The sequence below is a fragment of the Passer domesticus genome, chromosome 3 (assembly GCF_036417665.1).
Source record: "Passer domesticus isolate bPasDom1 chromosome 3, bPasDom1.hap1, whole genome shotgun sequence".
Classification (NCBI taxonomy): domain Eukaryota; kingdom Metazoa; phylum Chordata; class Aves; order Passeriformes; family Passeridae; genus Passer; species Passer domesticus.
Window position 1 is genome coordinate 1523575 of NC_087476.1, and position 13611 is coordinate 1537185.

Here is a 13611-nt window from a genome sequence, read left to right on the forward strand (position 1 = left end):
TGTCCATTGGGATTGTCCTTTGGATTTATTCATTGGAATTATCCATGGGAATTATCCATGAGAGGAATCCTTTGGAATTACCCATTCCATGGAATTATCGTCCGTGGGAGTTGTCCGTGGGATTTATCCATTGGAAAAGAAAAGCGGAGTCCCAAATTACCAGAGAATTCCTGAAATTCCTTCCCGGGGAGGATTCGGGATGGGGATGGACCCAATGCCAGGCTGGGGATGGAGGGAATTCCCTGGGAAAAAGGAAAAATCCCAAAAATCTGGTTCAAATTTAGGAAGGAATTCCTGGGACATTTCAGGGTGTCTCAATTATCCCAAAAAAACCCCCAAATCCCAGACAAAGAACCCCAAATCCCCAAAAAAAGACAAATCCCCACCCCAGAAAATCCCCAAATCCTGCAGAAAACCTCAAATCCCCAAAAAATTCCCAAAAAGTTCCCCAAAACCCTTTGAAATTTGGTTGAATTTTTGCTCCATGGATCCCACCCCAAACCATTCCGGGATTCTGGGATCCAGGATCCATCCCCAGGGATTTTTATGGGATTTGGGGAAGGAAAAGAGAAGTGGAGTCCCGAATTCCCAGGGAATTCCCAAAATTCCTTCCCGGAGAGGATTTGAGATCCAATGCCAGGCTGGGAATGGAAGGAATTCCCTGGGAAAGGGGAAAAATCCCAAAAATCTGGTTCAAATCTGGGAAGGAATTCCTGGGACATTTCAGGGTATCCCAATTATCCAAAAAATTCCCAGAGAATCTGTGGCCGTCTCACTCTCGGAATTCTTCCAAGGACAAATCAGATCCTGGAATATTCCCGGGGCTTCTCCTCAAGGTCCCTCCCCGCCAAACCACCCCGGAATTCCTGGAAAATCCCCGACAGCATCCAAGGAAATCTTGGACCGCCCCAGCGCTGTGGGACCGGACCGCGCCGGAACCGAACCGGCGCCACCCCGTGTGGAATTCCGGGATTTTTTTGGGGATCCCGTTCCGTTCCCGACGCTTTTCCCGTTTCCCTCCCAGCGTTTTCGGGCCGGCGGGCGCGGCGGCTCCGCAGGGGATGTACAACAACATGAGCATCACCGTCTCCATGGCCGGCCCCGGCGTTCCCAGCGTTCCCGGCCCCGGCGTGCCCGGCCCCGGCTCCGGCGGCGTTCCCGGCTCTGGCGTTCCCGGCTCCGGCGGCGTTCCCGGTGTTCCCGGCATGGGCGGCGGCATGGCCATGAACCCCGTCATGGCCGGCATCAACTCCATGTGCTCGGAGCAGGTGCGTGCCGCCGGGAACGGGAACGGGGAGCGGGAGCGGGAGCGGGAGCGGGAATGGGGTCGGGAATGGGAATGGGGCTGTGGATCACTGGGAATAGGAGATGGGATTGGGAATGGGATTGGGGTTGGGAATGGGAATGGGATTGGGAATGGGGATCAGGATTGGGGCTGTGGATCACTGGGAGTAGGAGATGGGATTGGGAATGGGATTGGGGTTGGGAATGGGAATGGGATTGGGAATGGGATTAGGAATGGGATCAGGATTGGGGCTGTGGATCACTGGGAATAGGAGATGGGATTGGGAATGGGATTGGGGTTGGGATTGGGAATGGGGATCAGGATTGGGGCTGTGGATCACTGGGAATAGGAGATGGGATTGGGAATGGGATTGGGAATGGGGTTGGGAATGGGAATGGGATTGCGAATGGGATTGGGAATGGGATTGGGATTGGGGCTGTGGATCACTGGGAGTAGGAGATGGGATTGGGAATGGGATTGGGGTTGGGAATGGGAATGGGATTGGGAATGGGATTGGGAATGGGGATCAGGATTGGGGCTGTGGATCACTGGGAATAGGAGATGGGACTGGGAATGGGATCGGGATTGGGGCTGTGGATCCTTGGGAATAAGAGATGGGATTGGGAATGGGGCTGTGGATCACTGGGAATAGAGAATGAGATTGGATTTGGGAATGGAATCAGGAACGGGATCCGGAATGGGATCAGGAATGGGGCCATGGACCACTGGGAATAGGAGATGGGATTGGGAATGGGATTGGGGTTGGGATTGGGAATGGGATCAGGAATGGGATTGGGAATGGGATCAGGAATGGGATTGGGAATGGGAATTGGGACTGTGGATCACTGGGAATGGGATTGGGAATGGGGCCATGGATCCGTTCCTGTTTCCACTGGAAACGGGAATGGGATCAGAAATGGGAATGGGAAATGGGATTGAACTGGAGGTGCAGGAACAGAGGTTCCAGGTGCTGGGATGGGGCCGTGGATCAATGGGAATAGGAGATGGGATTGGGAATGGGATCAGGAATGGGATCGGGAATGGGGCTGTGGATCACTGGGAACAGGAGATGGGATGGGGAATGGGATTGGGATTGGGATTGGGGCCATGGATCACTGGAAATAGAGAATGAGATTGGATTCGGAAATGGGATCAGGAAATAGATTGGGATTGGGATCAGGAATGGGGCCATGAAAAAGTGGGAATTGGGAATGGGGCTGTGGATCCTTGGGAATTAAGAGATGGGATTGGGAACGGGGCCATGGATCCTGGGAAATAAAGAATGAGATTGGATTTAGGAATGGGATCAGGAATTAGATCGGGAATGGGATCAGGAACGGGATCAGGAGTGGGGCTGTGGATCACTGGAAATTGGGAATGGGATTGGGAATGGGGCCATGGATCACTGGGAATAGAGAATGAGATTGGATTCGGGAATGGGATCAGGAACTGGATTGGGAAGGAAGCTGTGGATCTGTTCCTGTTTCCACTGGGAACGGGATCAGGAATGGGAACGGGAAATGGGATGGAGTTGGGTGGGGTTGGAGGTGCAGGAACATCTGGAGAGGTTCCAGGTGCTGGGATGGGGCCGTGGATCACTGGGAATGGGATTGGGAATGAGACAGGAACGGGATCAGGAATGAGATCGGGAATGGGATCAGGAATGGGATGGGGAATGGGGCTGTGGAATCCTGGGAAAGAGAAATGGGATCAAGAACAGGATGGGGAATGGGGCTGTGGATCCCTGGGAATTGGGATGGCATCAGGATTAGGATCAGGAATGGGTGGGAAGGAGATGGGAGAAATCTGGAGCAGGTCCCAACCCCCTGCAGGGATCCCCCATTGATCCATGGGGATCCCCATCCCAAATCCCACCACTCATGAGATCCATCCCAATCCCACCAAACACGAGATCCCCATCCCAAAATCCCACTACTCATGAGATCTCCATCCCAATCCCACCAAACATGAGATCCATCCCAAAATCCACCAGAAATCTCCATCCCAATCCTACCACTCCCGAGATGTCCATCCCCAATCCCACCAAACATGAGATCTCCATCCCAACCCCACTGCTCACACCAGATCCCCATCCCAGAACCCCACCGAACATGAGATCCCCATCCCAAAATCCCACCACTCAAGAGATCCATCCCACATCCCACCACTCACAAGATCTCCATCCCAAACCCCACCAAACATGAGATCCACCCCAAAATCGCACCAAACACAAGATCTCCATCCCAAAATCCCACCACTCACACCAGATCTTCATCCCAATCCCACCAAACATGAGATCCATCCCAATCCCACCACTCCCGAGATCTCCACCCCAATCCCACCACTCCCAAGATGTCCACCCCAAATCCCACCACACCAGATCTCCATCCTAAATCCCATCACTCATGAGATCCATCCCAGAACCCCACCACTCACCAGATCTCCATCCCAAATCTCACCAAACATGAGATCTCCATCCCAAAATCTACCAGTCACGAGATCTCCATCCCAATCCCACCAAACACCAGATCTCCATCCCAAAATCCCACCGAACATGAGATCCATCCCAAATCCTATCAAACATGAGATCTCCATCCCCGCTCCCACCACTCACCAGATCCATATCCCAAAATCCTACCACACATGAGATCCCCATCCCAAAATCACACCACTCACAAGATCCATCCCAAACCCCAGAACTCACAAGATCTCCATCCCAAACCCCACCAAACATGAGATGTCCATCCCACATCCCACCACTCACGAGGTCTCCATCCCAAAATCCCACCAAACATGAGATCCATCCCAAAATCCCACCACTCACACCAGATCTCCATCACAACCCCACCAAACATGAGATCCACCCCAAACACCAGATGTCCATCCCAAACCCCACCAAACACGAGATCTCCATCCCAATCCCACCACTCACACGAGATCCATCCCAATCCCACCAAACACGAGATCCCCACCCAAAACCCCACCTCTCCCACGATCCCCACCCCACACCCCACCCCTGGGTGGTCCCGGCGCCGTGCCGGCGCTGAGCGCGGCGTGTCGCGGCAGGTGGCGGAGGCGGCGCTGCGGCCGCCCGGGCTCTACTGCGGCCAGCTGGGCTCCGGCGAGCTGCTCAAGGCCGACGCCGACGGCGCCCAGGTCAGTGGCAGCGACGGGACGCTCCCAAAGACCGCCGGGAGGGCCCGCAGCGGGGCCACCCAGGGCCACCGCGGCTTGGGTGGGGTGGCTTGGGGTGCGTTCTTCCAGGAGGTCACGGCTGGGGTGAAGGCACCGGGGTCACACCTGCGGTGGGTGGCACCCAGTGGGTGACACCTCTTGGGTTTGAGGTCAACAAGGTCACACCAATGCTGGGTGACACCAGTGGGTTACACCCCTTGGGGTTGAGGTCATCAAGGTGCCACCAGTGTTGGGTGACACCCATTGGGTGACACAGCTTGCGGTTGAGGTCAACAAGGTCACACCAATGTTGTGTGACACCATTGGGTGACACCCCGTGGGGTTGAGGTCACCGTGGTGCCACCAGTGTTGGGTGACACCCATGGGGTGACATCTCTTGGGGTTGAGGTCACCATGGTGCCACCAATGTTGTGTGACACCCATTGGGTGACACCCCTTGGGGTTGAGGTCAACAAGGTCACACCAATGTTGGGTGACACCATTGGGTGACACCCCTTGGGTTTGAAGTCACCATGGTGCCACCAGTGTTGGGTGACACCCATGGGGTGACATCTCTTGGGGTTGAGGTCACCAAGGTGACATGAATGTTGTGTGACACCCATTGGGTGACACCCCTTGGGGTTGAGGTCAACAAGGTCACACCAATGTTGGGTGACACCATTGGGCTTGAAGTCACCACGGTGCCACCAGCACTGGGTGGCACCCAGTGGGTGACACAGCTTGCGGTTGAGGTCACTAAGATGCCACCAACGTTGGGTGACATCATTGGGTGACACCCCTTGGGTTTGAGGTCATCAAGGTGCCACCACCATTGGGTGACACCCATTGGGGTGACACCTCTAGGGGTTGGAGCCACCATGGTGCCACCAGCACTGGGTGACACCCATTGCATGACACCCCTTGGGTGTTGAGGTCAACAAGGTCACACCAATGATGGGTGGACACCCACTGGGTGACACCCCTTGGGGTTGGAGCCACCAGGGTCGCACCAAGGTTGGGTGACACCACTGGGTGACAACTCTGGGGGTTGGAGCCACCATGGTGCCACCAGCACTGGGTGACATCCAGTGAGTGTCACCTCCTGGGGATGGAGCCACCAAGGTCACACCAGCGTCGGGTGGCACCCACGGGGTGACACCTCTTGAGCTCGAGGCCACCAAGGTCCAACTGGTGACACCCACTGGGTGACACCATTGTGTTGAAGCCACCAAGGTCACCTCAGTGTTGGGTGACACCACTGGGTTGAAGCCACCAAGGTCCCACGAGTGTTGGGTGACAACCCTTGGGTTGGAGCCACCAAGGTCACCTCAGTGTTGGGTGACACCGTTGGGTTGAAGCCACCACGGTCCCACGAGTGTTGTGTGGCACCCTTGGGTGCCACGGTTGGGCTGGAGCCACCAGGGTGCCACCCCCTGAACCCCGCAATGCCGGCTGTCGGGTCCTGGAACCCGGCACGGCCCCACCGCACCCAGCCCACACCAACCCCCATCCTGAACCCCCGAGATCCTCCAAAACCCCCCGAGATGCTCCAAACCCCCCGAGATGCTCCAAACCCCCCGAGATCCTCCAAACCCCCGAGATCCTCCAAACCCCGGAGATCCTCCAAACCCCCCGAGATCCTCCAAACCCCCCCGAGATCCTCCAAACCCCCGAGATCCTCCAAACCCCCGAGATCCTCCAAACCCCCCGAGATCCTCCAAACCCCCGAGATCCTCCAAACCCCCGAGATCCTCCAAACCCCCCGAGATCCTCCAAACCCCCGAGATCCTCCAAACCCCCCCGAGATCCTCCAAACCCCCCGAGATCCTCCAAACCCCCCGAGATGCCTCCAGCCCCACCCCAGATCCACTGGGAGACATTTTCCCACCACAATCCCAAATGTTTTTACTAGAGCCAGCAGGAACCTCCCAACTCACAAATCTCCAGGAGAGCTCCACCCCTGAACCCCCTGAGATGCCTCCAGCCCCTCCCCACCTCCATCTGGAGCCGTTTTTCCACCATAATCTCAATTTTTTGTCCCGGATGAGCAACTGGGAGCCACCAGGAACCTCCTAATTTTCAAATCTCCAGCACAGCTCCACCCCTGAACCCCCTGAGATGCCTCCAACCCAACCCCAGCTCCATCTGGAGCCGTTTTTTCCACCATAATCCCAAATTTTTTTACTAGATCAGCACTTGGGAGCCACCAGGAACCTCCCAATCCCCAGAACTCCAGCACAGCTCCACCCCTGAACCCCCTGAGATGCCTCCAGCCCCTCCCCACCTCCATCTGGAGCCGTTTTTCTGCCATAAACCCATTTTTGTCCCCCGGATCAACTCCTGCAGCCACCACCCGGAGCCTCCCAATCTTCCAAACTCCAGCACAGCTCCACCCACCCCATTCCTGAACCCCCTGAGATGCCTCCAGCCCCACCCCAGCTTGGTTCAGAGCCGTTTTTCCACCATAAAACCAATTTTTGTCCCTTATGAACACCCCGCCATCCACCAGGAACCTCCCAATCCCCAGAACTCCAGCACAGCTCCACCCCTGAACCCCCTGAGATGCCTCCAGCCCCTCCCCAGCTCCATCTGGAGCCATTTTTCCACCATAATCCCAATTTTTTTCCTGGATCAGCACTTGGGAGCCACCAGGAACCTCCCAATCCATGGAACTCCAGCACATCTCCACCCCTGAACCCCCTGAGATGCCTCCAGCCCCACCCCAGCTCCATTTAGAGCCATTTTTCTGCCATAAAACCAATTTTTTGTCCCGGATCAATGCCTGGAGCCACCAGGAACCTCCCAATCCCCAGAACCCCAGCACATCTCCACCCACCCCATTCCTGAACCCCCTGAGATGCCTCCAGCCCCACCCCAGCTTGGTTCAGAGACGTTTTTCCACCATAAAACCATTTTTTTTCCCCCGGATCAGTGCCTGGAGCCACCAGGAACCTCCCAATTTTCAAATCTCCAGGACACCTCCACCCCTGAACCCCCTGAGATGCCTCCAGCCCCTCCCCACCTCCATCTGGAGCCGTTTTTCCACCACAACCCCAAAATTTTTTTACTAGATTCACACTTGGGAGCCACCAGGAACCTCCCAATCCCCAGAACTCCAGCACATCTCCACCCACCCCATTCCTGAACCCCCTGAGATGCCTCCAGCCCCACCCCAGCTTGGTTCAGAGCCGTTTTTCCGCCATAAAACCAATTTTTGTCCCTTATGAACACCCGCCATCCACCAGGAACCTCCCAATCCCCAGAACTCCAGCACAGCTCCACCCCTGAACCCCCTGAGATGCCTCCAGCCCCTCCCCACCTCCATCTGGAGCCATTTTTCCACCATAATCCCAATTTTTTATCTGGATCAGCGCCTGAACATTCCAATCCCCAGAACTCCAGCACAGCTCCACCCCTGAACCCCCTGAGATGCCTCCAGCCCCTCCCCACCTCCATCTGGAGCCATTTTTCTGCCATAAAACCAATTTTTTATCTGGATCAGCGCCTGAACGTTCCAATCCCCAGAACTCCAGCACAGCTCCACCCCTGAACCCCCTGAGATGCCTCCAGCCCCCTCCCCACCTCCATCTGGAGCCGTTTTTCCACCACAATCCCAAATTTTTTTATCTGGATCAGTACCTGGAGCCACCCAGGAACCTCCCAATCCACAAATCTCCAGGACATGTCCCCCCTGAACTCCCTGAGATGCCTCCAGCCCCACCCCAGCTTGGTTCAGAGCCGTTTTTTCCGGCCATAAAACCAATTTTTTTTTCCCCGGATCAATGCCCAGAGCCACCAGAGCTTCCCAATCCACAGATCTCCAGGACATCTCCACCCACCCCGTTCCTCAAACCCCCCTGAGATGCCTCCAGCCCCTCCCCAGCTCCATTGGGAGCCGTTTTCCCACCACAATCCCAAATTTTTTATCTGGATCAGTCCCTGGAGCCACCAGGAACCTCCCAATCCATGGAAATCCAGCACAGCTCCATCCCCGAACCCCCCTGAGATGCCTCCAGCCCCTCCCCACCTCCATCTGGAGCCGTTTTTCCACCATAATCCCAATTTTTTGTCCCGGATGAGCAACTGGGAGCCACCAGGAACCTCCCAATCCCCAGAACTCCAGCACAGCTCCACCTCTGAACCCCCTGAGATGCCTCCAAACCCCACATGTGCTCCATTCAGAGCCATTTTTCCATCACAATCCCAAATTTTTTTTCCTGGATCAGCACTTGGGAGCCACCAGGAACCTCCCAATTTTCAAATCTCCAGCACATCTCCACCCCTGAACCCCCTGAGATGCCTCCAGCCCCTCCCCAGCTCCATCTGGAGCCGTTTTTTCCACCATAAAACCAATTTTTTTTTCCTGGATGAGCACTTGGGAGCCACCAGGAGCCTCCCAATCCCCAGAACTCCAGGACATCTCCACCCCTGAACCCCCTGAGATGCCTCCAGCCCCTCCCCACCTTCCTCTGGAGCCGTTTTCCCACCACAATCCCAAATTTTTTCCCCAGATTAACACCCACCATCCACCAGGAACCTCCCAATTTTCAGAACTCCAGCACATCTCCACCCACCCCATCCCTGAACCCCCTGAGATGCCTCCAGCCCCATCCCACCTCCATCTGGAGCCGTTTTTCCACCATAAAACCATTTTTTTCCCCTGGATTGACGCCCCGCCATCCACCAGGAACCTCCCAATTTTCCAATCTCCCAGCACAGCTCCACCCACCCCTATTCCTCAACCCCCCTGAGATGCCTCCAAACCCCCACATGTGCTCCATTCAGAGCCATTTTTCCACCACAATCCCAAATTTTTTTACTAGATTCACACTTGGGAGCCACCAGGAGCCTCCCAATCCCCCAGAACTCCAGCACATCTCCACCCACCCCACCCTGAACCCCCTGAGATGCCTCCAGCCCCCACCCCAGCTCCATTTAGAGCCATTTTTTCTGCCATAAAACCAATTTTTGTCCCGGATCAATGCCTGGAGCCACCAGGAACCTCCCAATCCCCAGAACTCCAGCACATCTCCACCCCCACCCCATTCCTGAACCCCCTGAGATGCCTCCAGCCCCTCCCCAGCTTGGTTCAGAGACGTTTTTTTCCGCCATAAAACCAATTTTTGTCCCTTATGAACACCCGCCATCCACCAGGGAACCTCCCAATCCCCAGAACTCCAGGACAGCTCCACCCCTGAACCCCCTGAGATGCCTCCAGCCCCACCCCAGCTTGGTTCAGAGATGTTTTTCCGACCATAAACCCATTTTTTTTCCCCGGGATCAGTGCCCAGAGCCACCAGGAGCCTCCCAATCCACAGATCTCCAGGACAGCTCCACCCACCCCCCGTTCCTCAAACCCCCCCTGAGATGCCTCCAGCCCCTCCCCAGCTCCATCTGGAGCCGTTTTCCCACCATAATCCCAAATTTTTTTATCTGGATCAGTCCCTGGAGCCACCAGGAACCTCCCAATCCATGGAAATCCAGCACAGCTCCATCCCTGAACCCCCTGAGATGCCTCCAGCCCCTCCCCAGCTTGGTTCAGAGACGTTTTTCCACCATGAAAACCATTTTTTTCCCCCGGATCAGTGCCTGGAGCCACCAGGAACCCCCCAATTTTCAATCTCCAGGACACCTCCACCCCTGAACCCCCTGAGATGCCTCCAGCCCCTCCCCACCATCCATCTGGAGCCGTTTTTCCACCACAAACCCCAAAATTTTTTACTAGATTCACACTTGGGAGCCACCAGGAACCTCCCAATCCATGGAACTCCAGCACATCTCCACCCACCCCACCCCTGAACCCCCTGAGATGCCTCCAGCCCCACCCCAGCTCCGTTCAGAGCCGTTTTTCCGCCATAAAACCAATTTTTTGTCCCTTATGAACACCCGCCATCCACCAGGAACCTCCAAATCCCCAGAACTCCAGCACAGCTCCACCCCTGAACCCCTGAGATGCCTCCAGCCCCTCCCCAGCTCCATCTGGAGCCATTTTTCCACCATAATCCCAATTTTCTATCTGGATCAGCGCCTGGACATTCCAATCCCCAGAACTCCAGGACAGCTCCACCCCTGAACCCCCTGAGATGCCTCCAGCCCCTCCCCACCTCCATCTGGAGCCGTTTTTCCACCACAATCCCAATTTTTTTATCCGGATCAGCGCCTGAATGTTCCAATCCCCAGAACTCCAGCACAGCTCCACCCCTGAACCCCTGAGATGCCTCCAGCCCCTCCCCAGCTCCATCTGGAGCCGTTTTTTCCACCATAATCCCACATTTTTTTACTAGATTCACACTTGGGAGCCACCAGGAACCTCCCAATCCCCAGAACTCCAGCACATCTCCACCCACCCCATTCCTGAACCCCCTGAGATGCCTCAGCCCCTCCCCACCTCCATCTGGAGCCGTTTTTCCACCATAATCCCAAATTTTTTTACTAGATCAGCACCTGGGAGCCACCAGGAACCTCCCAATTTTCAAATCTCCAGCACAGCTCCACCCCTGAACCCCCTGAGATGCCTCCAACCCCACCCAGCTCCATTTAGAGCCATTTTTCCACCATAATCCCAAATTTTTTATCTGGATCAGCGCCTGAACGTTCCAATCCACAGAACTCAAGCACATCTCCACCCCCGAACCCCCTGAGATGCTCCAGCCCCTCCCCACCTTCCTCTGGAGCCGTTTTTCCACCATAATCCCCATTTTTTTCCTGGATGAGCACTTGGGAGCCACCAGGAACCTCCCAATGCACAGAACTCAGGACGGCTCCACCCCTGAACCCCCTGAGATGCCTCCAGCCCCACCCCAGCACATTTTTCCACCACAATCCCAATTTTTTTATCTGGATCAGCGCCTGGAGCCACCAGGAACCTCCCAGCTCACAAATCTCCAGGACATGTCCCCCCTGAACCCCCTGAGATGCCTCCAGCCCCACCACACCTCCATCTGGAGCCGTTTTTCCACCACAATCCCAAAATTTTTTTACTAGATTCACACTTAGGAGCCACCAGAACCTCCCAATTTTTCAGAACTCCAGCACAGCTCCACCCCTGAACCCCCCTGAGATGCCTCCAGCCCCCACCCCAGCACATTTTTCCACCATAATCCCAATTTTTTTCCCCGGATCAATGCCCAGAGCCACCAGGAACCTCCCAACTCACAAATCTCCAGGACATCTCCACCCTGAACCCCCTGAGATGCCTCCAGCCCCTCCCCAGCTCCATTCAGAGCCGTTTTTCCACCATAAAACCATTTTTTCTCCGTTCCAACCCCACCTCTCTCCCCTTCTCTCCCCGTTTCGGGCCCGGCGCAGGTGCAGCAGGTGCAGGTGTTCGCCGACGTGCAGTGCACCGTCAATCTGGTGGGGATCCCTACCTCAACGCGCCGGCGCCGCTGGGCACCGCCAAGAGCGCCGGCGCCGTGCCGGCCGCGCCGCCGCCGGGCCAGGGCAAGAGCCTCCTGCAGCAGCTGCTCACCGAGTGACGCCGGCACCCCAAAAACCCCAAAATGGACTGGGAGAGGAGAGGGAAAGGAAATTATAATTGTATAGGATCTATTTTTGATGGGAGTTTTGATAAGGCACCCCGCCGCCGGTGGGGGTGGGGGGTGGGGGATGGGGGATGGGAAAGGGGGGGTTTGCATCAAGGGTTGTCCCCCGGATTTTTTTGGGGGGTTTTGGGACTTTTTTCCCTGGTTTTTGTCCTTTTTTCTCCTCTTTTTTCCTGATTTTTCTCCTTTTTTCCCTGATTTTTTTCCTTTTTCCTCCTCTTTTTCCTTGATTTTTTCCCTTTTTCCTCCTCTTTTTCCCTGATTTTTTTCCTTTTTCCTCCTCTTTTTCCCTGATTTTTTTCCCTTTTTTCCCTTTTTTGTCTCGTTATTCCCCCTCCTTTTTCCTGATTTTTCTGCTTTTTTCCCTGATTTTTTCCCTTTTCCCCTCCTCTTTTCCCTTAATTTTTCTCCTTTTTTGCCCTGATCTTTATCCTTTTTTCCTGATTTTTTTCCTTTTTCCTCCTCTTTTTCCCTGATTTTTTTTCCTTTTTTCCCTGTTTTTGTCTCGTTATTCCCTCTCCTTTTCCCTGATTTTTCTCCTTTTTTTTCCCAGATTTTTTTCCTTTTTCCTCCTCTTTTTCCCTGATTTTTTCTCCTTTTTTCCCTGTTTTTGTCTCGTTATTCCCCCTCCTTTTTCCTGATTTTTCTCCTTTTTTCCTCCTTTTTCCCTGATTTTTCTCCTTTTTTCCTCCTTTTTCCTGATTTTTCTGCTTTTTTCCCTGATTTTTTCCCTTTTCCCCTCCTCTTTTCCCTTAATTTTTCTCCTTTTTTGCCTGATCTTTATCCTTTTTTCCTGATTTTTTTCCTTTTTCCTCCTCTTTTTCCCTGATTTTTTTTCCTTTTTCCTCCTCTTTTTCCCTGATTTTTTCTCCTTTTTCCCGTTTTTGTCTCGTTATTCCCCCCTCCTTTTTCCTGATTTTTTCTCCTTTTTTCCTCCTTTTTCCTGATTTTTCTGCTTTTTTCCCTGATTTTTTCCCTTTTTCCCTCCTCTTTTCCCTTAATTTTTCTCCTTTTTTCCCCTGATCTTTATCCTATTTTCCCTGATTTTTCTCCCTTTTTCCTCCCTTTTTCCCTGATTTTTCCCCTCTTTTTCCCTGATTTTTCTCCATTTTTTTCCATGATTTTTCTCCATTTTTTTCCATGATTTTTCTTTTTTCCCTGATTTTTCTCTTTCCCTCCTTGTTCCCTGTATTTTTTCTCCTTTTTTCCCTGATTTTCTCCTTTTTCCCTCCTCCTTTTCCCTGATTTTTCTCCTTTTTTTCCCCTGATCTTTCTCCCCTTTTCCCCTCTGCTTTTCCCTATTTTTCCTCCTTTTCCCCCCTCTTTTTCCCTGATTTTTCTCCTTTTTTCCTGTTTTTTTCTCCTTTTTTCCCCCTGATTTTTCTCCTTCTTCCCTCCTTTTCCCGATTTTTCTCCTCCTTTTTTCTGTTTTTTCTCCTTTCCCCCCCTCTTTTTCCCTGATTTTTCTCCTTTTTTCTGTTTTTTCTCCTTTCCCCCCCTCTTTTTCCCTGATTTTTCTCCTTTTTTCCTGTTTTTTTCTCCTTTCATCCTCTGATTTTTCTCCTTTTTCCCTCCTTTTTCCCTGATTTTTCTCCTTTTTTCTGTTTT

At 53.7% G+C, this 13611-nt stretch overlaps 2 protein-coding genes across 2 annotated transcripts in view; one reads left to right on the plus strand and one right to left on the minus strand.

Annotated features, from left to right (window-relative positions):
• Positions 1-11970, plus strand: part of NCOA1 (nuclear receptor coactivator 1) — a 77642-nt gene extending 65672 nt beyond the window's left edge. Inside the window, 4 exon segments of the mRNA XM_064411491.1 lie at positions 1025-1268; positions 4352-4441; positions 11768-11810; positions 11813-11970. Of these exon segments, the coding sequence (XP_064267561.1) occupies positions 1025-1268; positions 4352-4441; positions 11768-11810; positions 11813-11937 (502 nt within the window). The 3' untranslated portion in view covers positions 11938-11970.
• PTRHD1 (peptidyl-tRNA hydrolase domain containing 1) overlaps positions 1-13611 on the minus strand; it is a 20747-nt gene continuing 7136 nt past the window's right edge. Inside the window, exons 3-5 of the transcript XR_010357841.1 lie at positions 11830-11966; positions 1085-2976; positions 1-242 (exon numbers count right to left, since the gene is read on the minus strand). The gene's annotated coding sequence lies outside the window, so the exon portion shown is untranslated. The remainder of the gene's footprint in view (positions 243-1084; positions 2977-11829; positions 11967-13611) is intronic.